We start from the raw sequence: 25,692 nt of genomic DNA on the forward strand, positions 1-25,692 counted from the left end.
CTTTTGAAGGACGCCCCCCCCGACAAGATATTTTTGTTTTAAATTTAAATCTGAGCAGTTCACTCTTTTATATTTTATCGAGGACAGAAAATGCATTTCATTCTCAGAATGGTTTCCTTGTGCTTATGTGAAACTCTGCCGTTTTAGTTTACCATGGTTCTACTGCTGTTACCATGGGCTTGGGGGGGTCTATGTGGTATCGGTGGCGGCGGTGAACGGCGTGGGGCACGGATACTGCGGTTATTGCTGGAGCAGAGTGAACAGTTGAAAGGATCTCTGTGAACATCTGAAAATGAGGGAAAATCAATAGTGGCGGGAGCGACGGGGTGGGGGGGTCGGGATAACCGCAGGAAACACACTTATTAAACACGCCTGAAAGGCACCATATTGTTTATGGCGCAGATGAGCGCCGAGGGCCTCATGGATCCCCACCGCTTCTCCATTTACCAGCAATGATAAACAAGAGTTAAAACCCAGTTAACGCTGGAAAACCGCAGCGCTGTGCACTTCTTGCTCTGTGTGTGTGTGTGCGTGTGTCTGTCTGTCTGTTTTCATGTTTTCCCTCCCCCTGAACTGCACACACATTCCTCACTCCTTCCCTTTGTCCTGCACCCGTGTGTTGGTCGAGGGGCTCGGACCCCCCTCTCCGTAGGGCCGCTCTCTCACTAAGGAGGGTGACAGGTGCGGAGCCCAGGGATGACGTTGCCCTCCGGCACGGGACTAGACCCAACAATAGAGCGCTGTACGTGCGCGAGTGGCCGAAAAAGACGAATGGGGTCGGTCAGATGCGTCGCAAACGTGTCGTTGTACAACAGGAGAGCAGGAAAAGGTAGCAGAGGAGGAAGCAGGGTTCGAGTCCCTGTGATGAGAGCGAAAAGAGAGCAGAATCTCCACAAAAAGTCTTTCATCCATAATTCATTGGGAAACAGCAGCAGGAGCAGAGTCCAGACGCACATTTTAACACGGCTGAGAAATAAATAATGCCCGTAGGAGGCGCCTTCTGAACATACGAGAATATGAAAATAATTATTTCCGTTACAAAGAGCCCGTTTGATCGGCGGAACCGCAGAGGGCTGATGGGAGGGAGGCGGCTCGTCCTTCGCCTCTTTGCACATGGACTCGGCCCCGCAGCCGCTCCTCAGACTCAGGACATTATTGGCTAACAGAAAGTGCCTGGAGAGCAACGGTCCAGCTCGGGGTCCCCTTGGCACGTCTCTCCTCGGCTTCTGCTTCAGCTTCAGCTGCTGCTTCTTCCTGCAAGTATCTCTATAGAGTCCGCACTGAGTCTCTATACAGACACGCTTCTAAAGAGCAAAGTAGACAACATAGGAGACAGAAGAGCATCAACAGGCGACGAGTTTTAGACACAGGACTGTGGACACACAGCTTGTGCGTATGACACCAGCGTGTTGCTGGTTCACATCCCTCCAGTAGCTCCCACAGGAGTGACATTCAAACAGCAAATACACGGATAATGATAGCTGATGGTGTTGGACTCATTTATGGAGCTGTCAGGAGGTCAGGAGAGAAGTGGCTCTCAAACAGATGCGTTCGAGACTTTTCTTCAATATTGGAGGGATTCAGCAGCTCCGAGGGACAGAAGAACCTCATTCCACCCAGAACTGCGTGAACGGAGGTGGAGGGTCAGGGTTAGGGTGAGGAAGTGGTAAAGGGCGTGTGTGTCCCACCCTGCTGACGTCCATCCACATACACACAGCAGGCGATTTGCCCTGACAAATTGTGATTTTTATGTCCATCGGGGGTTGAGCTTGAAACCCATGGCCGTTGGTTCGGTAGAAGCAGCCTGGGATCACAGGCCAAGGATCCGAGTTGGGTTGTTTGCCCACTTTACCATCGCTGCCCCGGAACTGATATGTCTTAAAAAGACTCAGAAAAGCACGAGCGGCTGTCGCACGGGACTCGCCGTAAAGCGTTTTTCCCTGACTCAGCGTTTCTTTCCCGAAGGCGTGTCGTGTAAATATGCGCTCGAGCCGCGGAGGAGCCGAGCCGGCCGCGTCACTTCCTCGAGCTCCTGAGCACGGGTAACGTGGAGGTGTGAATTATTTAAGGAGTGCGGTAAGCAGGCAATGGGCTCCATGGCAGGTGGAATATAGCGAAAAAGTCGCAGCTAATTAAAACTATTCATGAGGAAAGTAATTACAGTGGAGGCGATCCATCAGTGGGTGCCGCGCCGCCGTGCAGCATCCGGCACAAGGCCTGTCAGTCCGCTTTAGATGTACATGATCCTGTAGAGCTTCTTATAATTACACCGGAGAGGCGAAATCTAATAAAACGGTAACACAATGTTCTCCAGTAGACATTTAAAGGAGAAATACAAACAAAGCACCTTGGGCTTCTGCAGTGTAGGTGCAGCTGTGCCAAATTGAGCCATAACTCAGCTGAAGGTTTTATTACGTGTCCTGATTGCTGCAGGAAGCCAGTGGTGAGCTGCTATCAGACGCCCTTCGCAGCTGCCGTCGCGCTCGCTCTGATTCTCTATGGACCACGATCATCTCACACTGTAAGAAGCATCTTCACCATCCTCCGCTGCAGTTCCAGTTACATTGTTTAGCGACGTACAGCTCAGAGCGAACAGGGCATCGAGAGCAGACGGAGAGCTTTAGACACCCACGTGGGGCTATGGACACACAGCTTGTGTGCGACACCACCATGTTGCTGGTTCACATCCCTCCAGTAGCTCCTATAGAAGTCACATTCAAAACAGCGAATGCACGGAATGCATAGCGGATGGTTTTGATGGGAGGGATTCAGCACCTCTGAGGGGCAGAAGGAGCTCATTCGACTCTACCTGCGGACCTTAGATTGAAAGCGCAAATACGCAGATGATCGTAGCAGATGGTGTTTGACTCATTGATGGAACTGTCAGGAGAGAAGTGGCTCTTGAAGAGCGCAGTCCCACTTGGGTCGTGCTGTAGGACACTAGAGGATAAAGATGAAGGCTTTCCAGCATCGTGTCCATTGTAAGACAGCGCCAGGTAAACGCGAGGCTCTTGGGCTCCGGCGCCTGGGTCTCCGCACGGGTTCGCCTGATGTGCGCGGTTCACGGCGACCGGAGCGGAGGCAGCCGGACGTCCCGTAACGCGCCTTCCTCTTGACGTGGATTTTCTACTCCTCCGGTGAGCCGGAGAGCGGACCGACGTAGCTGGCGAACGCACTTTTCCCTTTTCCCTCCGCGCAGCGAGCACAGCTCCGTGGGCCGCGGTCTGAGACGTCCCTCGGCGCCCGGCGGGACTCAGACAGACAGGAACGCCCCACTAATTATCGGAGCTTTTTGTTATTTCTTGCCTGCTCCCCTGAGGAAAAGCACCGAGGGGGCCATTGAATCTCCAGCGTTAATACATTTTAAACAATGCGGGAATAACTCCGCTAATTAGGTGCGACGACGGAACAACGAGGCCGTTTTTGTGCCAGAGCTGTGCGGCGACAAGATGCGAACGCAACCACGCGCTTTCCGTGAAAAAGGGGTCGTGTTCCAGGGAAGGAGCAAATAAAGCAGGACGTGTCGCTGCGGGTAGAGCCGAGCCGCACCTTAACCGCTTCTTTGTGCACTCGGGACTGCGGTGTCACCGAGGGTCGCGCTGAGCCGGCCCACACTTACTGTTCTCGCTATAAAATCGAACCCGTGTCGCTGCGCTGCGCGACGGCCCCACGGCATCGGCACGTTGCCTTCGTTCTTCACTTTATCGTCCACGAGGCAGACGTTTCTCTTCAGCCTCACAGAGACGTCCGACACAAATGGCACAAATCTCACAATGAGCACGAAACATCATCGGCGTGAGATGATGGTGCGGAAACTGTAATGCGGAACGACTCCTTCGCCATATTTCTGTACCCCTTGCTTTCTCTGCTGCGTGGAGCAGGTTTTCACTTTTCAGACTGAAGGCATCAGGAGAGAGAGAGAGACAGAGAAGCATCATTTACAGTGAGCTTTGCTTTCCCTTCGACAGCCGCGGCACCGCTCCTCAGTTCCGTTCGGTTCCGTTCGGTTCCGTTCGGTTTTGCACAACACTTTGGGAGACACGGAGAGGCGAACAGCAGCACAGACGACTCAGAGCAGTGACGGCGAAAAGGAGCCACGGAGGAAATGGAGAACTCCGTTTGCTCTTGTGCCGTTCTCCAGTTAAGCCATCTGGCGAATGAGGAGAGGAAAACGAAAAGCTCTCAGGCCAAAGAAGAAAGAGAAAACAAAAGCTCTGGTGGTGCAAACACACTCACTCCATGTATAACTGAGCTCTGTAGTGTGAAATACTGCCTCTTAGAAACGGATTTTTTCCTGAAACAGACTTTTCCTTCTGTAGATCAGCTCGTATCACACGTTCCGGGGCAGAGATGTACAGCTGGTGTCTCAAAGGCAAAAGGTTGTTGTCCCTCGGTGGTGTCAGTCTGGTGACTTTCTAGCTAAATCTGCCATATTAACCTTTATATTACCCTGGAAACAAAGACTAGACGAGTGTAAATAAAGTGTTGATGTCACAGTCAAATCGAGATCATCCATCCATCCATCCATCCACCCATTTTCATGAACCGCTTATCGTGATCAGGGTTAGGGTGCTCCTGTATCAAATGTTTCTCAGTAACCCTGCACAGCCCCTCTAACAGCATCGCGTCCATCAGTGTCCTTCGTCCATCTCCTGCAAACACATGCAGTGATCTTGTGATCTTCATCTCTTTATGTCATAAAGATCCGTGATCCAAACGTCTCCTGGAAAAAGTTGAGAAGAAAGTGCAAAATTCATAGGGCAAGGCTGCAAAGGCAGAGAAAACTGAAGATAGTATAAATATATTAGAAATATATTCATAATAAGTATGCAATAATATAATAATGTAAATATACAAATGTAGGGGGTGCGGTGGCGCAGTGGGTTGAACCACGGTCCTGCTCTCCGGTGGGTCTGGGGTTCGAGTCCCGCTTGGGGTTCCTTGCGACGGACTGGCATCCCGTCCTGGGTGTGTCCCCTCCCCCTCCGGCCTTACGCCCTGTGTTGCCGGGTTAGGCTCCGGTTCCCCGTGACCCCGTATGGGACCAGCGGTTCTGAAAACGTGTGTGTGTGTATACAAATGTACCGTAGTATTTTTTTCCCGTAAGAAACAGTAGTAATGTGCCCCCCCCCCCCCCGCAGCAAGAATTGGCCAAAGGGCTGATTTCACCCATCGAATGAGCCCTACTGTGTTCGGAACGGGAGCCCAGCCCTCCTGCACCCGCGTGAGCTCCGTCTACGGCGTCTCCAGCCAGCGCTTGGGTTCGGGTCGGCGAAGGGGACCCGGCCTTGGTGCGACGAGCGGGCCGCTTGAGCGCTTGAGCGCGCGTCAACGAGCAGACCTGCAGGGAGGGCACGTTTCCGAGCGCAAAGCCTCGCGTTTCCCTCCTTCTCCACTTTTTCATATTAACAAACACATTTGCTGTGAGCCAAGCTCTTTCCATTTGCACTGCTGCAAGTAATTAGTTTGGAATTGCGATTAAAAGTTTATGCTCCCACACTTTAGGCTTTGGATCTTGCAACGCAGCTCATTAATTATACATGTTTAGTTATTTTTCCAGCCTGCAATATAAATACTTCACCGCATGTGGTTTTGCGTTTCCCACCAACGCTCCAGTTCGCCGTATCCCGTCCTGACATTTCGCCGCGCTCACAATCTCCGAGGCTCAAATGTCGCTTTAACCGGAGTCGCTGGGGAAGAGCTGCGGGCTGCGGGCTGCAAAGAGGCCCTCTGTCACCCCAGCGTCTGAGTCACGGCGCACCCCGGGGGAGGCTTTGGGATCCAGCGCCAAACAGTGACATTTAGCCCCGGAAAGTGCTTCCGGATCCTTTTGAGCTCCGGGGCTCAGTGCTAATTCTTCACAGCGTAGCTGGCAGCAGCCCGAGCGGCGGAGCAGTTCTTACGTTGCGGCTCGTGTCTCACCGCGGCGCTCGACGGCGGCGTCGAGGTCAGGCCGCGAGGCGCGCGTCCGAGCCGCGCCGCTCCGTTCCGCCGGGAACGTTTGTGCCGCGCTACAGAAACAGCGGCGAACGCGGTGAACGCCGGGCCTAATGACATGTGCCGGGGAGCCGGGAGGGCGAGGATGGCCTCCGGGCGCTCGTCTCCAGCGAGGCGATGACAAAACGTGCGCAGCCTCCTCGTCTCCGTCTCGTCACAAAGGCTCCTGCGGGATTCTTCTCCAGCCGTAGCGGCGAGCGTCAAGGAGCGACGATGTCCTTCGAAACGAAGGGCGCGAGTCGCGCGTTTCGTCAGCTCGTCGCACCCGATTATGCGGATCTGGCCCCAGCGGCAAGAGGGTCGGCTCTCCCGGGGATGCCCGTTCGCCCGGATGCGAGCGTCGGTTGCCACGGGCAACGAGCCGCTCTTTGATCGGTGCCTCCGACGAAACGCGACCGCCGCGTTCCTCGCCAGCAGGCCGACACGCACCCTGCGCGGCCCGCGACGCCGGCGCCTTTGAAGCAAGCCAACAGCTGGATGAGCGGCAACTTCAGATAAAGCCCGTTCGCGGGTTTATCAGGCTCTCGCCAGAGCGGCGCGTCGCGCTCGCCAGCAGCGTCGAGGACCGATGCTCTTAATGCCAATCCAATCGCAGACAGCAGCCGTAATTGCTCGACGCTTCCGCGCTGGGACTCGGGCGCACCGTTTCGGCAAATAACCTCGGCACTTGCTTCACATGGATAATTACAAGCTCTCTCATTGTCTAATATCTGGGGATGAGAAAGAATGTAGCTCATTATTACAGCGAGCCCCCGGCCCCTTCCCTTCCTAATTCTGCTCAGTCGAAACGCGGTGCGTCGGTGTGTTTGGAGGAGCGTCGGAAGGGGAGCCTAAGAAACGGTAGAATCCATTATGATCGACGCACAATTAGCCGATAAGCCGGTCTCTGCGCTGCCCTGTTTTTCTTCACTCTCGCTCTTTAATCCAAGGAGGAGCCATCGGTGGAGATGAGCCGCTCGGGCAGGATTCCGTTTCGCTCCGTCTTTTCTTCCGCCGCCTGCTTACATAAGGGCGCCGGCGCCGGCGCCGAGCGCGAACGCCCGAGACTTTCGGTCGCCATGTTGCTAGATGCTGCGTTCCCCCTTTCATCCGGTGGAAATGTGATGAAAGCTGTAAAAACGCAGACGCTCGACATCAGGGAGCGCAGGTAGACGTGTGCGGGGTGCGAACGGGTTTGCGAGAAGAACACGCGCATCCTGCTGCGTGCAGACCGTGGCGTAAAGCGCAAAGTGTGACACTTTCACCCTCCACTTCCCTCCGCAGAGTGAAAAGAGCTTCGCGAAAGTGACAAAGTGGCCTAAGCTGGAACACGTGTGTCTTGGCAGGGGCGTGAGAGGCGGATGCCCGGCACGTGCGTCCCGAGCTCTGCTCCGTGTTCCTCAAGAGCCGCTCTTTGAGAAAACGAGAAAGATTACGTAAGGAACCTGCTGCAGCGCGTGGAGAAGAGGGGAAAGTCTATGAATACAGAAGTGGGCGCGGGGGCAGCGAGCTGCGTCGCTGCTGGATGCGTCACCTTACGTTTCGGCATCCAGGGTTGCGCTCTGAGAGCTATAGAAACAAGGATAATAACAGAATGGTACGGATGTTGTTTTGAGAATCCTGTCTATGTGTGAGGAGCACAGTTACAAGTATCAACGCACTGATTTCACACACATCGCGCGTGTCTTTCGCTGCTTCCGGTCACTGGCTTCCAGCTCAGCGTTCCAGGTCTGAACCCCCTTTGTCGCTCTGGTACCTTTCATGGAAGCACTTATCATGAAGTGATGTAGTAAAAATTACCTTGCTGTGCAAATCGGTGAAAGGAGCTCAGTGCACAAACCTCACACTGCAGGTCACCTTGGACGCAGGGATCACGTTGCATTTATTTATGTATCACACGCTTTTCTCCAAAGCGACTTCCGGTGAACTCTCTGTCGTGTTATTAGCCAGCGCACCTTATTCACCGTGGTGACTTATACTGCTTGATACGCTGGGTCACTCATCCATACATCAGTGGAACACACACACACTCACACACTGTGGGTGTCATTGGAGTGTGGGAGGAAACCAGAGCACCTGGAGGAAACCCACAGGAACACGGGGAGGACATGCAATCTCCACACACACTGAGTGGGGAATGGAACCCACGTCCCCTCGCACCACGTAAATGGATAAATGTAACTGTGCTAAGAAAGAAACTACATCAACGGGCTGGACCCCAAGGAACGCCCGTATCTGCTTATGAAGCACCTGAAACGCGATTCGGTTTTCCGGGTATTTTCCAGTAGTCGGCGATCGCCCGGCGGTTCTGCATGGGCCTCGTGTCTGCGCGAAATACTCCGGCGCGGACGGTGAAGCGCGCCGCCTTGCTGCGCCGCGTTCGGCGGCAAACGGCTGAGCAGAGGCGTCAGTTTGAACCCGTGACGGACAGCTGTCAATCGGTCGGCGCGAAGGCTCACTTTGGCCCCGGATCGATCCCGGTTCCGCTCATCGAGCTTCACTCGAGGTGCGATTTCGACTCGAGCGCCGGAGCCGTTAATTATCCGGCGGCCCGTTGGTTTACTTAACAGATTGTGTTTACGGCGCTTCCGAGGCGAGGCTACGGCGCTGATTCATGGCGCGCGTCCGACAGGCACGGGGGCCTCCGAAGATACAGTCTGTTGGCTGCCGGTGATTTGTAAACAGGAGAGGGCTGTTGAGACGACTGCAAGATAACAGCAATGCGTGGAAATCGTCTCAGCATTCGCACAAACATAATAAGGTTATTTATACACCGCGATATTTATTTATTTATTTGTTTATTTATTTTTAATTTTTTTTTTCCTCCCCGCGTGCGCCGCACACACGCCCATTGAGAGCGACACGCAAAGGGTGGAAGCGGCACAACCAGCACAAAGCGGCGCAATAACGACACGCAAAGCCGTCCACAGCGGCAGCTCAAGGGCCTCGTTACAGGTTTGATTTGCACCCAACGGACGGCCCTTTACCAGGGTACAAAGGCCTCCGGACGAGGCGCGCGGGGATCCTGAGCACGTGAGGCGCTCTAAGACGGCACCGCGACGCCTGCTCGTCCAGCAGCTCGGAAGAGGGCGGAGGTCAGCGCCGGCGTCGCTTCGGTCCTCTCGCCCGCACCGAGACGCAGTAAAACACGGTGCGGCGCGTCGAGGACCGGCCTGCTGCGGCGGAGCCCTTTATCGGGGCAGGCCGACCGCGACGAGCTCTTTCCTCGAACCTCTCGCAGGGCGTCCGCGCTCCTCACGTGCTTCGTAAGACAATTTGAAAAGCAGATGCGGATTTTCTCCATGAAGGACAACAGAACAGAGCCCATAATTTGCCTGCGGCGGGAGGATTATGAGTGTGTGTGCAGCGCTGTGTAATCTGGCGGCGCCCTGCCGGGAGACGGATTAGCCTTTCCTTTTTTACAGCGCCGCCGCGGAGAAGGACTCCAGTTTGCGTCCCGTGGGAGCACGTGTCCGTCGCGACACGTTTCGCCCGTCCATCGTGTTTCGGACGTCACGGTCGAGACCCGACACCCTCCTGGGTGGGGGTTGGTGCGTGCGGGTGATGCTGTGTGATAGGCGTGTGTTTTGCGGGCGGCTGTTTGCTGGAGCGCATCTCACACACCCTGCTTCAGCCGCAAGGGCTCGTCTGAATGAGGACTCACCTGGTGCCAAGGCCTTTGGGCGCCGTCCTCAGCGAAGGGGGGTGACAGAAAATCGCTCTCGCGGGCGGCACGGTGGCACAGCGAGCAGCGCTGGCGGCTCACAGCGCCTGGGTGGTGCGAGAGGGTGTGGGTTCGACTCCCATTCAGTCTGCGTGGAGTTTGCATGTTCTCCCCGTGTTCCTCCGGGTGCTCTGGTTTCCTCCCGCAGTCCGAAGACATGCTGTTCAGGTTCCCCCATAGTGTGTCAATGAGAGCGTGTTCCACTGATGTATGGATGAGTGACCCAGTGTAAGTAGTGTATCTACCAGTGTAAGTCACCGCGGTGAATAAGGTGTGTGGGCTCACAACACTGCATAGAGTTCACTGGAAGTCACACACACACAGTCTGCTAAATAAATAAATGAATGTGAATGTGTCACACAAGGACCTGAACCTCGCAGTCGTTCCCAAACGGACAGAAATTGTAGAGAACAGAAGAAAGCGAACTGAGGATAAATGAGAAAACTGAAACGTGTATCTTTGAAAACGCGCAGCTTGACTGTTCATAACACAGGAATAGGCCTTACAGGAAGACACAGCTGGACAGGTGTGCGCTTCTGACACGCAGGTGGATTAGCGCCAGGTACAGGGGACGTTCTCACCTGGCCTCTCTTGTCTCTCCAGGTTGTCTCTAAGCAGTTACTCCAAGATGAGCTCGCACTCCTCTGACGAGTTCTTCCAGGCCATGAACCACGCGGAGCAGACCTTCCGCAAGATGGAGAACTACCTCCAGCACAAACAGCTGTGCGACGTGCTGCTCATCGCCGGAGACCACAAGATCCCGGCCCACAGGTGAGTAGGGTTCCGCACGACTAGGATGGATGGAAGGATGACGTCACCCGACGCTGCCGTCGCGGAGCCTTAGCGGGAACGCCGCTATGCCGTGTTTCTGGGTCTCAAGTCAAGTCCGTGCCGAGTCTCGTCGACCTCGTCGGGAGACTCTCGCCTGCAAGCTCTGCGCTCCGCTTGCGTCCATCCATCCGGTTGCTGCCCATCCTCTTCTTCCTTCGGCCTTCCCAGTCATCATGCAGTTTCGAGAGAGTCCAAGCTTCTCGTGACGTGTCCAAAGTGTGAAAGCCTCATCAGTGTCATCATCTGAGCTTCCGGTGACACTTCCGGCCTCATTTGATCCAACATCCATCCGTTTGTGTCCTTAAAGGTCTTCTCCCGCACCACGGTCCGGAGAGTCTGTGCGTCTCCTGTCCTGCTTCTTCAGCGCGTAGAGCTCCCACCCGTAGTGTCACAGAGAATACCGTGTTTGTGGCGCGGTCACCGAGGCTTTGCGGTGACGACAGCGGCCGAAACACACAAGACGGTTCAGTGGAGTTTCGATTTACTTCCCGTTTCTCCCCGTGAGACTCTAAGCCCCGGAGATGAGCTCCGTACGAGAGCGTGAAGCCCCAGCTGTGACCTGTACACACATCCGGCCGCGGTGCTGTGAAAGCAGGACCTTGGGGACGCCGACACGCAGGGCCGCCGCGGGTTCACCCGGCACACGCGCACCCCACCCTCCGCAGGGCCCACCTTCACGCAGCGTGAACACACAGACGGTGTCAGTAGGTGCTCGGAAACGCGGTAAACTACAGTATTCTACTGGTCCCGCTATGCTAACGAACCATAGTTAAGTCCCTGCGAAGGAGACGTCTACGGTAAACATGTCATGACGGAAGGAGCGGCGACCCTTCGTTTCGGTCCCGGCTCCGGCGTTCAAACCGCTGTCCCGCTCTGGTCTCTCTCCGCTCCGGCTGCAGACTGGTCCTGAGCGCCGTTTCCGACTACTTCGCCGCCATGTTCACCAACGACGTACGAGAGGCCAAGCAGGAGGAGATCAAGATGGAAGGAGTGGATCCCGAGGCCCTGAGATCCCTGGTGCACTACGCGTACACAGGTGAGTCCTCGGCGACCGCCTCCGTTGCTCGGCAACAGCGAGACCAGAACAAGCATCCCTACGCGCCGATCATCTGTCACGCATGACGGCGAAACTGGATGTTTTCCCTCGACGTGAACGTGTGCCAGTTCACCCCAGGTGTCACGCCTGCCGTAGTTTACCACGTGCACCCGCTCCCAGGAGAGGCGCACCGCTGCTTTCGCTTCCCTGTTTGAGGTTCACGCTAAGAGAGTGAAGGCGCCGGCAGGGGCAGGGCGAAGCATTGGGAAGTGCGTGGCCTTGGGAGGCAGACTCGTCGCACCTCGATCCCTCTGCACTCAGGGAACACGAGTTCTGCGCACGAGCTCACAACTTCTCACACTTCCTGAACTCGAGGTCTGATCTCATTCATGTCCAGCGTCTCAGAGGAGGCAGCAGAAAGTCTCCATGCACTCATGTGACACGGGGGGTCGCGTTCCCTCTTCGGAACAAACGGGGTTCAAAATTATTTCAGCTGGAGGCCAACGTCTGCGTTCAAACTGGGGCGTCTTTATGGACCCTCGAGAGAACTTACTTTTACTTTCACTCATTTCTCAGACTCTTTCCTCTAAATTCAGAGCAAAGAAAGACGAATCCACAACCAACAAAGAGCTTTAGACACACACACACACAAGACTATGGACACACAGCATGCGTGTGTGACACCATCACGTTGTTGGTTCACATCCCTCCAGTAGCTCCTATAGAAGCGACATTCAAATAGCAAATACACAGATAATCGTAGCAGATGGTGTTGGACTCGTTGATGGAGCTGGCGGGAGAACAGGGGAGAAGCGGCTCTCAAAGAGATGGGTTCGAGACCCTTCTTCAGTGTGCGAGGAATTCAGCAGCTCTGAGGGACACAGCGGGGACAAAGCTGAGAAGCTAAAGATTTCTGATTTTGGACGCTTGAGTGGGACGACTTAGTGTCCAGAGGTGGAGGAGCTCAGTGCTCTCGCTGTGCTGCGGGGGGTGCAGGTCTTGTATTGGTGTCGCTCTAATTGAGCAATAACCGGTCGGAATGACGCGCTTGTAGATCGGTGGCGCCGGCGTTCAGCCCGGCGGGATTCGCGCACACAAATCGATGGAACACACCAGAGGCTTTCGAAGCAGTTCACCGTTCGGCTCAATTTTACTACATTTCCCTCCGAAACAAAGAGCAAACTCCAGCGTGGGATTCTTTTGATTTCTCCAGCACCTGACACAATCAATCTGGCCAGCAGACAAGCGCGAGCTCATCAACTTCTACTGAAATACACACTGCCGCTGCACTCCAAGGAACCGACGGCAGTGGTTGTTTTACCGTGCACCGTGGTAAAACTCTAATACGAATTCTCCCTCCATTTTTTTTCTCTCGGTCACTCAAGCGACGTCTCCAACCCCTGCGGCTCTCAAGTGTCTCTTTGTTCTCTAACCGCCTCCGAACAAGGACCATTGTTTCTGGAAGGTTCTGCAGGTGTTTCGATGACCTTTGCTTCACGGAGGCGTGTCGACCTCACCCGTACAGCGAAGCGCCTGCCTCGTGTGGGACCGGCGCTCTGACGCGTGTCGGCGAGCGCAGCTGAAAGTGTCCCGCTGTCTCCCGCCCGCCGGACAGGTGTCCTGGAGCTCAAGGAGGAGACCATCGAGAGCCTGCTGGCCGCCGCCTGCCTGCTGCAGCTCTCCCAGGTCATCGAGGTCTGCTGCAACTTCCTGATGAAGCAGCTGCACCCGTCCAACTGCCTGGGCATCCGCTCGTTCGCCGACGCCCAGGGCTGCGTGGAGCTGCTCAACGTGGCCCACAGCTACACCATGGTAAGTGGCACCGGGGTAGCGAACGGGAACCCTCACAGCAAACAGACAGGGAGCGACATAAGACTGACCTTTTTATGCAGTAATTACTGTGCAATGTGGTAAGGAGCTCTGGGGACAGCAGGTGGCGTAGCGGTTAGTGTTTCCCCCTTCCTCTCGTCAGACTCAGGTTCAAATCTCACGTTCTGCTGCGGTGCTCTTGTTCGAGGTGCTCGACGTGAACAGTAAGCGCTACCGTGCTGTATGTAACCCGGTGCTGTAATGACCTTGGAAGAAGAGGTTCACTGAAAAAATGAATGTTGACACACCCGCAGAAAGAACAGCAACCACAAGGATGTGTGATACTATACTGGTGTTGTTATGACTTGTTATTTAAATGCTTTTACTCGTGACGCTGGTTTGTTTATTTGGACAAAGTGAAAATGGCACTGAAAATGGCCACGCTGCAGTACAACAGCGTCCAACCTGAGGACAATAAGAGCGCTTCGCGTCTTGCGGACGAAGCCGCAGCGTGTTGCACAACGGTGTATTTTGCACGTACCGCGTGGCACTCGGCTCCGAACGGCCTTTCGGAGAGCAGGGTCTCCGGTGAGGACAAGAACGGGGCTTCTGTTGAAATGAGGCCGCAAACCCACAGGTGCGACTCGTTGTTCTCCTATTAAGTGAAATTCTTTCCGGACTCCTCATGTCCCAAAAATTGCGAAGGGAGCAGAGAAAATGGGCCACTTTGCGACTCGATGAAAAATGCACCGCATACAGCGTGTGGCTGAGACACGTTGTCGGGAAGTGAGGGAAGCGGGAAAAGAGTCAAGAGAAGTAATTTCCAGCAGGGCCTCGTGCCTCGGCGTCACTGTGGGACGGCGGCGAGGGGCGGCGAGGGGCGGCGAGGACGTGTGCCGGGATTCAGGCCGCACAGCCACAGGATGACACGCCTCCCGAGGAGCGCGGCGACACCGCCGACGGGGGCCCTTATCTCCTAAGGAACATCTGTCGGCCGCCGCCGCCGAGAGCCTAATCCAACGAGGGGACGCGACAGCGCGGCTTCCTGTTCCGTCCCTCCAATGAGCTCCGCGGCGCTCCCCGGCCGCCGTCCTCTGGGTGCACGTTAGCGCCTCTATTTCTGAAAAGGCCGCCGCTCCTCTCTTCGCACTGCAGCATCGTGACATCCTGTTAGATTCCGCGCTGCTGGCAGCGCACAGATTACACCGAGAGCACTTTGCCGAGCGCGGAGCGCGAGGAACGCGGCGCCGACACCATGTTTCTCTTTTCGGCTTCTATGGAGCGCGTGCGGTAGCTTCCCAGCGGACGCAATCTGAGGCTACGAGGGGAAAAATAAACGCGCTGACGTCCGTAAGGCAGCTCCGCTGATCCGTCGCGATTTTGACTACACAACTAGAAAAGACGCGAGAGCAAATGTGCGACACGGGATCAGCGGCCGAGCAGGTCGTTTTGCCGACCCCCCGTGTGGATTAGCGTGGCTCCGCCATCAGAGATACTGTCGCGCCCCCAACGGCGCATCCAACGCACACACCTGCGACCGCTCAGGGAGGCAGGGCGTAAAGAGGCTGCCCGGACGCAGAGCCTCATCCAGAGAAGACGCAGCTCGCGAGAAAGCCTCTTTCCCCGTTTCCCGTCCCGTGTTTCCTCGGGTTCGGTCTTCCGGTTCCTCGACTCTCAGCTCCATCACCTCGGCTCTGGTCTTGTCTGCTCCTCGGAACAGCGTACGCCCATCGATCGACCCCTGCCTGCCCCACTACGCGAACGCGCACCGGCGCCTGGGTCCGTCGGCAGAATCCCTGTCATCAACATGACGAGATTCTGTCTTCATTTACATTCATTCTTGCACTCGGGGAAAGAGTGGTTTTCAGATGTTTGTCGCAGAGCGGTCATCGCATCCTCGATTCTCCAGATTCCCCGCCATCGCCACGACTGAGGGCTCCGCGGCACGGCCGCGCAGCTAGGCGGGTTCGCGGAGCGCGCTGTGTTTGTCTAATGGAGACCTTCGAGGCAGGGATTGAAGGCTCTCTGTGATCGGGCATGAGACGATCAGCGCTAAGCTCCCGCGCCTCGTTCTTGAGCCGCTCTCTCGCACGTTCTGCACGAAGCGCCCAGATCCCAGTTGTAGAACAACCGAGGGAACAGGCCGGCGCGCAGGGAGCGGGCGAGAGGATTTTCTCTGCTTTTGTATCGTCTTTTCTTCTTCTTTCCTTCTCGGATGTTACAAAGCGCGCGTGAGGACGGCCGATCCCACAGCGCAACAGCATTGTGGATTCTGCGCGGCGGCCTGAGCTTGTGGCTCGGAGCTCAGCGGCGGATTGGGGATGAAGAACATTTCAATGACATCAAACAGCCAAAGAATGAAAAATGTCTTTCAAAGTTTTTGGTTGGGGAAAAAAGACGGCTCTCTGATGCTGTGGCTTTGTGGCAAAATGTGTCATTCAGCCCGACATCACAGGAAAATACGAGTCCATGTTGTCTCCACACATACGAGATGATGACCACAAGCGATGCCTAAGAGATGAAGCGCTTGTAGGCGTGATCTGACGGCTGACCTTGAAAGTATTTCGTTTTCATCAACATTTGCCATGTGAACGACATCACTGAACCTTTCCACCGTGAAAGCGCTCCCCAACACACACCCTGTTGCCTCCCAGTTAGCGCCACCATCAGCAGCCAATGCGATCATGGCTCATCCCATCGCTGACACCATCGCTGATCGATCCGTTGCAGGAACACTTCCTGGAGGTGATCCAGAACCAGGAGTTCCTCCTGCTCCCCACCACGGAGATCGTGAAGCTCCTGGCCAGCGACGACATCAACGTCCCTGATGAGGAGACCATCTTCCAGGCGCTCATGATGTGGGTGCGGCAGGATGTGCAGCAGCGCCAGCAAGACCTTGGCCTGCTTCTGAGCTACATCCGCCTGCCCCTGCTGCCCCCCCAGGTGAGCCCCTCACCCAAAGCGCGGCGAGACAATCGTACGTGTTTATCCACTTTGCCGTCTATTTGCTTCCGCTGTTTGATGCGGCCGAAGTGCTTCAATAGGAAAACTGCTGAAACACGCTGAGATTCGTTTATTACTACTGGACAAACACCTACAGAACGTTTCATACACAGAAATCAGGGCTTTGTGTCAATCACATGTGATTCCTGCATTATTTTTCTTCAATTTTGCACAAAATAAAGCAGTTCTCCCGCATCGCTCCCAAATATGTATCATTAAAGACTTGTCAGCCTTCAGCCGTCGTTCGAGGGGTAAAAATAGCGTCTGGTTTTCAAGCGTCTGAAGCACGAGGAGCATCCAGTTAGTGACGCAGAAGAGGCGGCACTGCAGTGCCTGGCCCTCCTGGCGGAGACACGTACGGGCGCCGTCTTCGTTTGCAGCGCAGAATATCAAGCGGAGTTCACCCGAGGGGAAGGCAGCACACATCACACAGCATAGCGGCTTGGAACGGAACCTGCCGGAAGCCCCCCGGGCGACACGGAGCCCGAACATGTTTCCGAGCTGCATGTGTCCAATCGCGGTAGCTTTTTACCGCTTCCTCGCCACAGCATCCGAGCACAGGTGTGCGACACGCTGAGAAAGCCCAGGTGAGGGGGCTGACGACGCGGCGGGAGGCCCCCCCTCTCTGACGGAGGGGAGGAGGCCCTGCTCCGCAGCGCCCTGCTCCTCTGCAGTCAGTCGGTGTTGCAGTACAGAAACATTGATAGACATAGAAGAGCTAAGTTATCGAATTACGTTCTATGTTCAACTGTGCTTGCGCTACACCGCTGAGCTCTTCATCATCAGACAGGTGAGCTCTGGACACGACACATACATTGCGGGTGGACCACACTGTCCTGCTCTTATTTCCTTCACTTTTGGACAAAGTGATGGGTCCCCTCGATGTGTCGTACTGCGATATTCTCCGTGAGTCGAAGCTAACAAACCCGAGGGAACTGCAGAACATGCAAAAGCAGTCCGTTTAGTTTCCAGCGTGTTTCTTTCATTATCTTGGCTGCAGTGCAGCAGATATACACACACACACACACACACACACACACACACACACACACACACACACACACACACACACACACTGTCTGAACTGCTTGTCCCATACGGGGGAACCAGAGCCTAACCTGGCAACAAGGGCGTAAGGGGACACACCCAGGACAGGACGCCAGTCCGCCGCAAGGCACCCCAATCGGGACTCGAACCCCAGACCCACCAGAGAGCAAGACCTTGTTCAACCCACTGCGCTACCACGCCCCCTGTAGCAGATACAAAATATTCAAAATAATTGTATTTGTGAATTTACATGTAGAAAATATGCATTTCTCAGCACGCCTCAGTGCACACTTCGTGTGTCACATTTGATTGTGTCCAATTTCAGCTCCTCGCTGATCTGGAGAATAACAAGATGTTTTCAGAAGACCTGGAATGTCAGAAGCTGCTGATGGAGGCGATGAAGTATCACCTGCTTCCCGAGCGCCGGCCCATGCTGCAGAGCCCCCGCACCAAGCCGCGCAAGTCCACCGTGGGGGCGCTCTACGCCGTCGGGGGCATGGACGCCACCAAAGGTCCCGTGCATGCCGAGTCCTGCCTTTCGCACGATATGCTGGTCCAGCATCAGTTCACCGCCGTCCGTCTGGCCCCCTTCCGACCGGTCCGTCACCAACCGGCCCACCATCGGCTTGTCTCCCTTCAATTGGCCCCCCTCTGACTGGCGTACCATTGATTGGCTTCCTTCTAATTTTCCCCCTCCTGACTGGTGTGTCACCGACTGGCCCACCATCCGCTGACGTCCGTCTAGTTGGATCCATCTATCAGTCCACTAGTGATTTACTGGCTCAACTGCCATTAGTAAATTTTGCGTGTTGCCACAGCTGTCTGCTACAAATGATGCTGAGACCGGGTTCAAAAACACTGGACTGGAATGGATTCATTGCCTTTATAAGATCTGATATGGGGGTGTTTGTTTTGGGGGGGTTCTGGTCACACACACCATGCAGCATGAAGCTCAACTCCCTTCTTGTGGACCTTTGCAGCTAAGAGAATTCAGAAGTGATGTGCACAGCACAATCCACAAGTCGGGACCATGTGCCCGAGAGTCCCGTGATGACTGCGGTGCTCGCAGAACGCCGTGTGTACCTCACGTGGCCGGCTGCTTCTTTGTAACGTGTCAAAAAACAGAAATTCTGAGATTCAACGGCAGGGAGAGATGACTGAATAATAAGAACCCTGAAGAAGGGTTCCTGCAGCCAAGAGAGGGCAGCGCAGGACACACATCCACAGCGGTGTAAAACCCTGCTCTGGGCAGGTAAAAGTGTGTCCTCACAAAGCCCACAGTCGATGCTGTGCTCAAAGCAGAGTAATTATCACATCCTGTTGTCCTTCCACAGCTAATGGCTCTTTCATCAGCGCCGCTTTGCTGATTGTCAAGAAGGAAGGCAGTGGGGGCATCTAATTGAGCCATTAGAGCTCGGAGCCCTTTGGCTCCGAAATACGATCCAATCAGCAAAGCGTGTAGCAGAGACAGCGCCTCCTCCCTGTGAGCCGAGAGCAGCGCGCCATTAATGAAACATCAGGCATTAACACCTTGCTTTGAACGTGAGGAAACTGTAATATGCAGCTCGGCAGACAGCTGAACAAAGAGAGGGACGATTTTTATGACATTCAAGCACTTGGGAGCACAATCTGGACCGGCCTGGAAAGAGTCTTTAATGGGCCACATTAATGGGGTAATTATGGCACCTTGGAGGGAATATTGTTGAGGTGGGCAGGGGGGTGAGGGGGTCTGGTCGCCAAGACTCTGGGTACTTGACATTAGAGGTCCTTTGGGTAGCAGGATCTCAAGCATGAGGGCGTGTGCATCTCTTTGAGGGCTTACACTGGTGTAAAGAAGGTCAGGAGATGTGTGATGCTTTACCCTCTTCAAGCCCATTGCATCCATAGTGCCCGATGGTGCAAGAAACAAGGTGAAATTCTAAAAAACGGACTCCATTTGTTCGCCGCCTGCCTAGCGGAGCAGTCGCTGGGGCGTTGGCTCGCGGGAGATGCGCATGTCCTGCCTAGGCTCCTCAACTCCCGGCTCTCTGCTCATCTCCAGGTTCCACGACCATCGAGAAGTACGACCTGCGCACCAACACGTGGATCCAGGTGGGCGTCATGAACGGGCGGCGGCTGCAGTTCGGGGTCGCTGTGATCGACAACAAACTGTACGTGGTGGGGGGCCGGGACGGCCTCAAGACCTCCAACATGGTGGAGTGCTACAGTCCTGTGACCAAAGTGTGGTCCACCATGCCGCCAATGTCGACCCACAGGCACGGACTTGGTGAGTGGTCTCTTCCGCATTGTTTACGTGACTATAAGTAGCCTGAGTGCATTTCTGTGGACGCATTTCTTGGCGCAGTGCGTGTCCCTGAAACACGCATCTTCTCTTCACTAATGTTGTAAACAACACCATTGGAGGTTTAGAAGCTGTGTTTGTCTGGTGGGATGCCTGGACAACCTGACAAAACGATGTCAAGCTTCTCATAATCGGTCTATTTTTCTCCCTCTATCATGAGCGATTTCTGCTTTGTTTTTGCGGTTGAGAAGAACATGCTTTGCACCTCAGTCTGGCACCGATGCCAAAGATAGAGCCCCACCTCATGTGCTTCCTGTTTGTGGAGTTTGTTTGCACAACAGCCAGGAAGTGGCTTGCAGCTGTTGGAGCACGTCGTGCACAGGAAGCCCTTACTTCACCTCAGGGTTTGGTGGCGTCGCTCCGGTGACAGACCTAAGCTCACAAGCAGAAGTACACATCCCACACAGGAACCCGTCGCCAAACCCTTGAGAAACCCCTATAAATGAACGTAACGCTGACTTGCCTGACAAAGACAGTGTGTGAGCTGGCAACGTGTCTATGATGAAGAAGGCCACCTGGATCCAGTTTTATCGGCGAGATGTACAATGACGGGTGACGTGTGTCAGGGAACTCAGGTGGGCGGAGGTGGGCCATCCCTGCAGAGATGATCACCTGTTCAGGAAAGTGGTGCTCAAGGCCTCGATGGTCTCAAAACTGTGCTGAAGGCCAATGCAGCCATCAAGTTGGTCAGAGAAGGTAGCAGCGGAAGCATCAGAGGAGGCACCGTGGACTGTTCCTCTGTGATTGGAGCCCTTCCTGTAATCAGGTTTGGGGTTTGGGGATGACCAGTCTCTCCAAGGTGCAGAGCACATGGTCCACATAAGTGCCTGAGCAATATGCATCCAGTGACAATGGTTTGGGGTCTTCAAATATTCATGCTCAAGATGTCTTAGCAGTCAAAGCAAGTGACTGATCAAAGCTCTCCAGTGAGCGCGCTCGGTGGAAGTTGCTAATGCTCACACGCAGCTTAGCGGTTTTCCGCTGCGATGAGTTGGCCACAACTGGTGTCATGCTGTGCTGATGTTGGTGGTCTCCTGTTGCAATACAGGAAGTCTATTGTGAAGGTGGTGGTCTCCTGCTTTGACTGTGGTGACAGACAGAACTGAGGTGTTTTCTCAAACTTGAGCTCAGAATTCACGATATCAAGTTCAAGTTCAAGTTGTTTTTATTGTCATTCTTCTATACAGCTTGTATAGAGCGGAACGAAGTGTCGTTTCTCCGGAGACCATGGTGGTGCAACGCAGAACGGAGTACCAGACAATAATAAATACGCAGGACAGGACGTGGACGCGGACATGGGCTGTGAGCTGTAGGCAGTTGTGGTGTAGCGTAGTGCTGGGTTCGCTGATTGACTGTGCCAGTTGAGCGTTGGGAGGCAGCAGGGCGTTGAGTAGTCTGACTGCCTCAGGGAAGAAACTGTTGCGGAGTCTGCTGGTGGTGGCTCGGATGCTCCTGTACCTCCCGCCAGATGGCAACAGGGCGAAGAGTCCATAAGAGGGGTGAGAGGGGTCGTCCGCAGTGCCGGTGACCTTGCGGATGCAGCGGTTTTTGTACGAGGAGTCGATGGCGGGAAAAGGGACTACGATGATCTTTTCAGCCGTTCTTACCACTCGCTGTAGGGTCTTGCGATCGGAGACTGTGCAGTTCCCGTACCACACGGTGAGACAGCTGGTCAGGACGCTCTCTATCGTCCCACTGTAGAAGATGATGATATGATGATGGTCAAAAGGCCAGATCCCAAGCCGTAACACACCCACGGTGGTCTCTGCCCAGGCATCGCTGTGCTGGAGGGTCCCATGTACGCCGTGGGGGGCCACGACGGCTGGAGTTACCTGAACACGGTGGAGCGGTGGGACCCCCAGGCGAGGCAGTGGAACTACGTGGCTAGTATGTCGACCCCCCGGAGCACCGTGGGAGTGACCGCGCTCAACGGAAAGTAAGGCCATTCGGCCCCTTCTGAGCACAGCAGCGAAACACTCGCACTCCTCCCCGATTCAGCTGCCCGTAAGACTACGAGCACATTGCCAAACCGAGATGCGGAAGCTGCGGCCTGGCGATGTCGCTGTGTAGCGTTAGCTGCTGAGCAGCTGTTATTCAGCTCCTTTTCCGTAGCGTTCTGTGAAGTGAAGGATGAGTTAGCACTGAGTTAGCACTGAGTTAGCACTGAGTTAGCACTGATTTAACACTGAGTTAGCATTAAGTTAGCACTGAATGAACACTTAGTTAGCACTATCTTAGCATTGAGTTGGCATTTGAGAGTTTCCTCAAGAGATGATTTCTGCATGTACCCCATTTGCCCCGGCCTACTCCGTGGTCCATACCGTGACACCCGCTGCCCCCCGCTGTCTCCCATATCCTACCTTTCAGCTATTAAGCTCTCCTGCTAAAGATGTTAGAAGCTACATCCTACCCTCGAACTTACACCTTCTGGTTGCGCTTCCAGATTGTTTGCAGTTGGCGGTCGAGACGGAAGCTCGTGTCTGCGGTCCATGGAGTGTTTCGACCCCCACACCAACAAGTGGAGTATGTGCGCCCCCATGTCCAAGAGGAGGGGGGGGGTGGGTGTTGCCACGTATAACGGCTTCCTGTACGCAGTGGGAGGCCATGATGCACCGGCCTCGAACCACTGCTCACGGCTCTCGGACTGCGTGGAGAGGTAACGCCATAAGGGTCTGGAACCAAACACCTTCAATGGGCATTTTCTGAGTCAGCAGCTGCCGTCGTGGTTCGAGTCACTGCCTCACAAACAAAAGATCCAGGTTTGAATCCCACCTCTGCTGTCGTACTCTCGGTAAAGGAACCTACCCTGAACTGATACAGTAAAAATTACCCTGCCGTATAAAAGGGTAAATCAGTGCAAGCAGCTTAACGAAAGAACAGCCTTCACCCTATATTATTCTTCATCGTCGTTTGCTCTTGATTGTTTTTCCCTCTTCATCATTCTTCATTGCTCATATATCAGCTCTCAGCATCTGTGTCTCACATTTACATTCATTCATTTAGCTGATGCTTTTCTCCAAAGCGAGTTATAATCTTAAGGTTACAATTATTTGCCCATTTATACGGCTGTGTAAACTTCTACTGGCGCAATATAGGGTAAATACCTTACTCTCAAAGGTACGACAGCCGGAGGTGGGGATCGAACCTGTGATATGACTGGAACCTCACATATACACTGATATTCCTCATCTTCTTGGTTCACTTCTGAAAATGTAAGCATCTAGTGACACCACAGCACTTTTCTCTCTGCTTCCATTCATGTATCATTGAACAACAGCTCCTCCGCTTTGCGGCGACATGTGCACGGATGCTCATCGTTGCTGTGTCATGTCAAAGTCATAAAGCAGGGCTGGATTTTGGCAGAAACTTTGCTGCAGTGCGGTCACACACGCTTCCGTCAGGGAGCGACCGCTGAAAGGAACGGTCACCGAAACCACCGCTGTGACGCAGCAGGGAAGCGATGCAGGGAGCAGCTTTTTCACACCCGCAGAGATGTGCCCGGAGAAAAATGAAAGGCGATATCAAACTATTTACAGTGAGAGATTGCTTTTGATCTGGCTGCCACCTGCGAATGATCAATGTTGTGCGGAAAACAGAAATACCCAGAATGCCCAGTGTACCACAAACCAATAGTGTAGGTGGAGCGAGCGACATGAACTCAAGGGTTCCCCCTGGTGGCGCTGCGTGGTCACCTCAGGAAACGGGAATTCTTCGGGTTTCTGTCGCCCTCTGCTGGTGAAGAGTAACTCTGCGTTTTTGGACTAAATGAACCCTAAATCAACCCTAAATGAACCCTGAATCAAAAGGTGTGCGAACAAGTGCTCGGGAGCATGAGCCGAAAATTGAAACCAAACTTTAAAAAAACTTTTAAAAATTTACATTTGCATTTATGATTGCGCTTTATTGTGTTTGATTTTATACATAGTACAGTTACGCAACCTTATAATGAAGGGCTCTGAAACTGGCTGTGGTCGTGTGCGTGAATCTCTGACCGCAGCTGTAGACTGTAGTTAGTTCTGCGAAACTAATAAACGGTGGGAAAATTATTGTTTGAGTTTTTCTGAATTGAACAGATGAGCAACAGCTACGAGGGACATTTTTTAGCCTAGAGCTTCACTTTCACCGCAGACCGTGAGCAGCCTTTCCATCTGCAAGGTTTTGATTTTATTACCTTTTATCACCTTTTATTACTTTGCATTCATAAAGACCGTGGGTGTCAAACTCAGTGCACAAAGGGCCTAAGTGAGAGCTGAAAATTAGAAAAATAAGAGCGGAAGAGTGAGAATGAATACAGATACAGTGTCGAGTGCAGTGGTAAAGTAAGCAGGTAAAGGGGTCGAAGGACACACTGCAGGCCTCCAGGCTCCTCCATCGCTGTCCACTTGACAGCAGTGCGTGTCTCTGCAGGTATGATCCAAAGACGGACACGTGGACCACCGTGGCTCCCCTGAGTGTCCCGCGGGACGCTGTTGGAGTCTGTCTGCTTGGAGACCGGCTGTACGCCGTCGGCGGCTATGACGGGCAGACCTACCTGAACACTGTGGAGTCGTACGATGCGCAGAACAACGAGTGGACCGAGGTAAGCTGGCGCCCAGACCCCACCTCGACCAGTGCCTGCCACCGCTTCTGTGTTAGTCATTGCTGTCACGAACGCTTTAGTCATCATCATGACACCGATCATAGTGTTATTGTTGTCGAAACTGCCCTCTGGATTCAGTTTCCTCCCCTTTTGTTGATTGTGCTTGGCAGTTTATTAGACAAACACAGGCAGCTGCATAACATTTTCAGTGTGTTAGTCATCAGTGCGATGACAGTAAGAGCATTATCACTGTCAACATTCGTCCCGGAATTCAGTTTCCTTCTGTGTGTTTGCCTTTCGCCTTCATAATACACACATGGAGAGCTATTACATGTGCCCTTCACACACTAATAAGTATTTTTACTTATTATGCCTATATGCAAGATGAGCAGCAAATAAATGGAGGCATCTTTCATTGACTGTAACTTAGTAGGAAATGTGACTTTGGAGTTACAAACAATTCAAGTTACAAACAGACTTGCGGTTCCAGTTGTGTTTGTAAGTCCAGGAGCCAGCGCTCTTCCGTTGACCAGTGACTTTTAGTTCCATGTCGTCTCTGGCACAAACATGTCATTTTTTCCATTATGACTCTGGGGAGGAAGGCAGACTGTAGGACTGTGTGAGCAGCTGAAAACGCCTCCCTGTGTTTTTTGGCGACGCGTTAACCGTGCGCGTGTGTTGCAGGAGGTGCCCCTGAACATCGGAAGGGCAGGCGCATGTGTGGTGGTCGTCAAACTGCCCTGAGGACCAGCAGGCCTCCCCGTGCGAGAGCCGAGTGGAGAAATGTTCTACGTACGATGACCGACACTAAGCAACGAGAAACATTCCACGGGGCAGCAGGGGAGGGGGGGTCGCCTTCGGTGCGCTCGGACACTGACCGTATCCCTGACGTTCACCCGAGAGGTTGGACCTGACTATTAAATCAACATCTACATTGACTGGATGCACACGAGCTACTGAACCGCGTGGAGGTGAAGAGGCTGATGGGAAATACTGGGCAGACGGAGACCACCAGGCGTCACCGCGTAGACGGCAGCACGGTAAAATCGCAGTAAGACCACAGTAAGACCGACATGGAATAGCGTGTAAATAGAACAATCACAGTTTTAAAAGATCACTTTGAGGACATAGATGTGAGTTATTCCATCTGCGAGGTGGTGAGGAAGAAGCGGCGCTCCTCTCTGTCCCTTTGTACATATTCTGTTTTTAACTCGTTTCTTTTATGGGGATCAACACTGGAACACTGTGAACATTTTGGATGATGTACTTACTGCAAGAACACTGAGTTACGTTTTTTTGAAAATCAGTCCAGCGCAAAAATAATAATGATAATAATAATAATGATA

General features: G+C 53.8%; 1 protein-coding gene across 5 annotated transcripts in view; it reads left to right on the plus strand.

Moving 5' to 3' along the window:
* klhl4 (kelch-like family member 4) overlaps positions 1–25,692 on the plus strand; it is a 68,073-nt gene extending 42,381 nt beyond the window's left edge. For 2 of the 5 annotated variants that reach the window (XM_018733520.2, XM_018733523.2), the window contains 10 exons: positions 10,304–10,471; positions 11,431–11,567; positions 13,183–13,379; positions 16,107–16,319; positions 17,752–17,938; positions 19,468–19,692; positions 21,541–21,703; positions 22,211–22,423; positions 24,175–24,346; positions 25,031–25,692. In XM_018733520.2, coding sequence (XP_018589036.1) covers positions 10,304–10,471; positions 11,431–11,567; positions 13,183–13,379; positions 16,107–16,319; positions 17,752–17,938; positions 19,468–19,692; positions 21,541–21,703; positions 22,211–22,423; positions 24,175–24,346; positions 25,031–25,090 — 1,735 coding nt within the window. In that variant the 3' untranslated portion in view covers positions 25,091–25,692. Of the gene's footprint in view, positions 1–8,256; positions 8,483–10,303; positions 10,472–11,430; positions 11,568–13,182; positions 13,380–16,106; positions 16,320–17,751; positions 17,939–19,467; positions 19,693–21,540; positions 21,704–22,210; positions 24,347–25,030 lie in introns of those variants that run through there. The other 3 variants (XM_018733521.2, XR_001965185.2, XM_018733522.2) reach the window with 3 other exon arrangements.

Source organism: Scleropages formosus, chromosome 13 (genome assembly GCF_900964775.1).
Source record: "Scleropages formosus chromosome 13, fSclFor1.1, whole genome shotgun sequence".
Lineage (NCBI taxonomy): Eukaryota > Metazoa > Chordata > Actinopteri > Osteoglossiformes > Osteoglossidae > Scleropages > Scleropages formosus.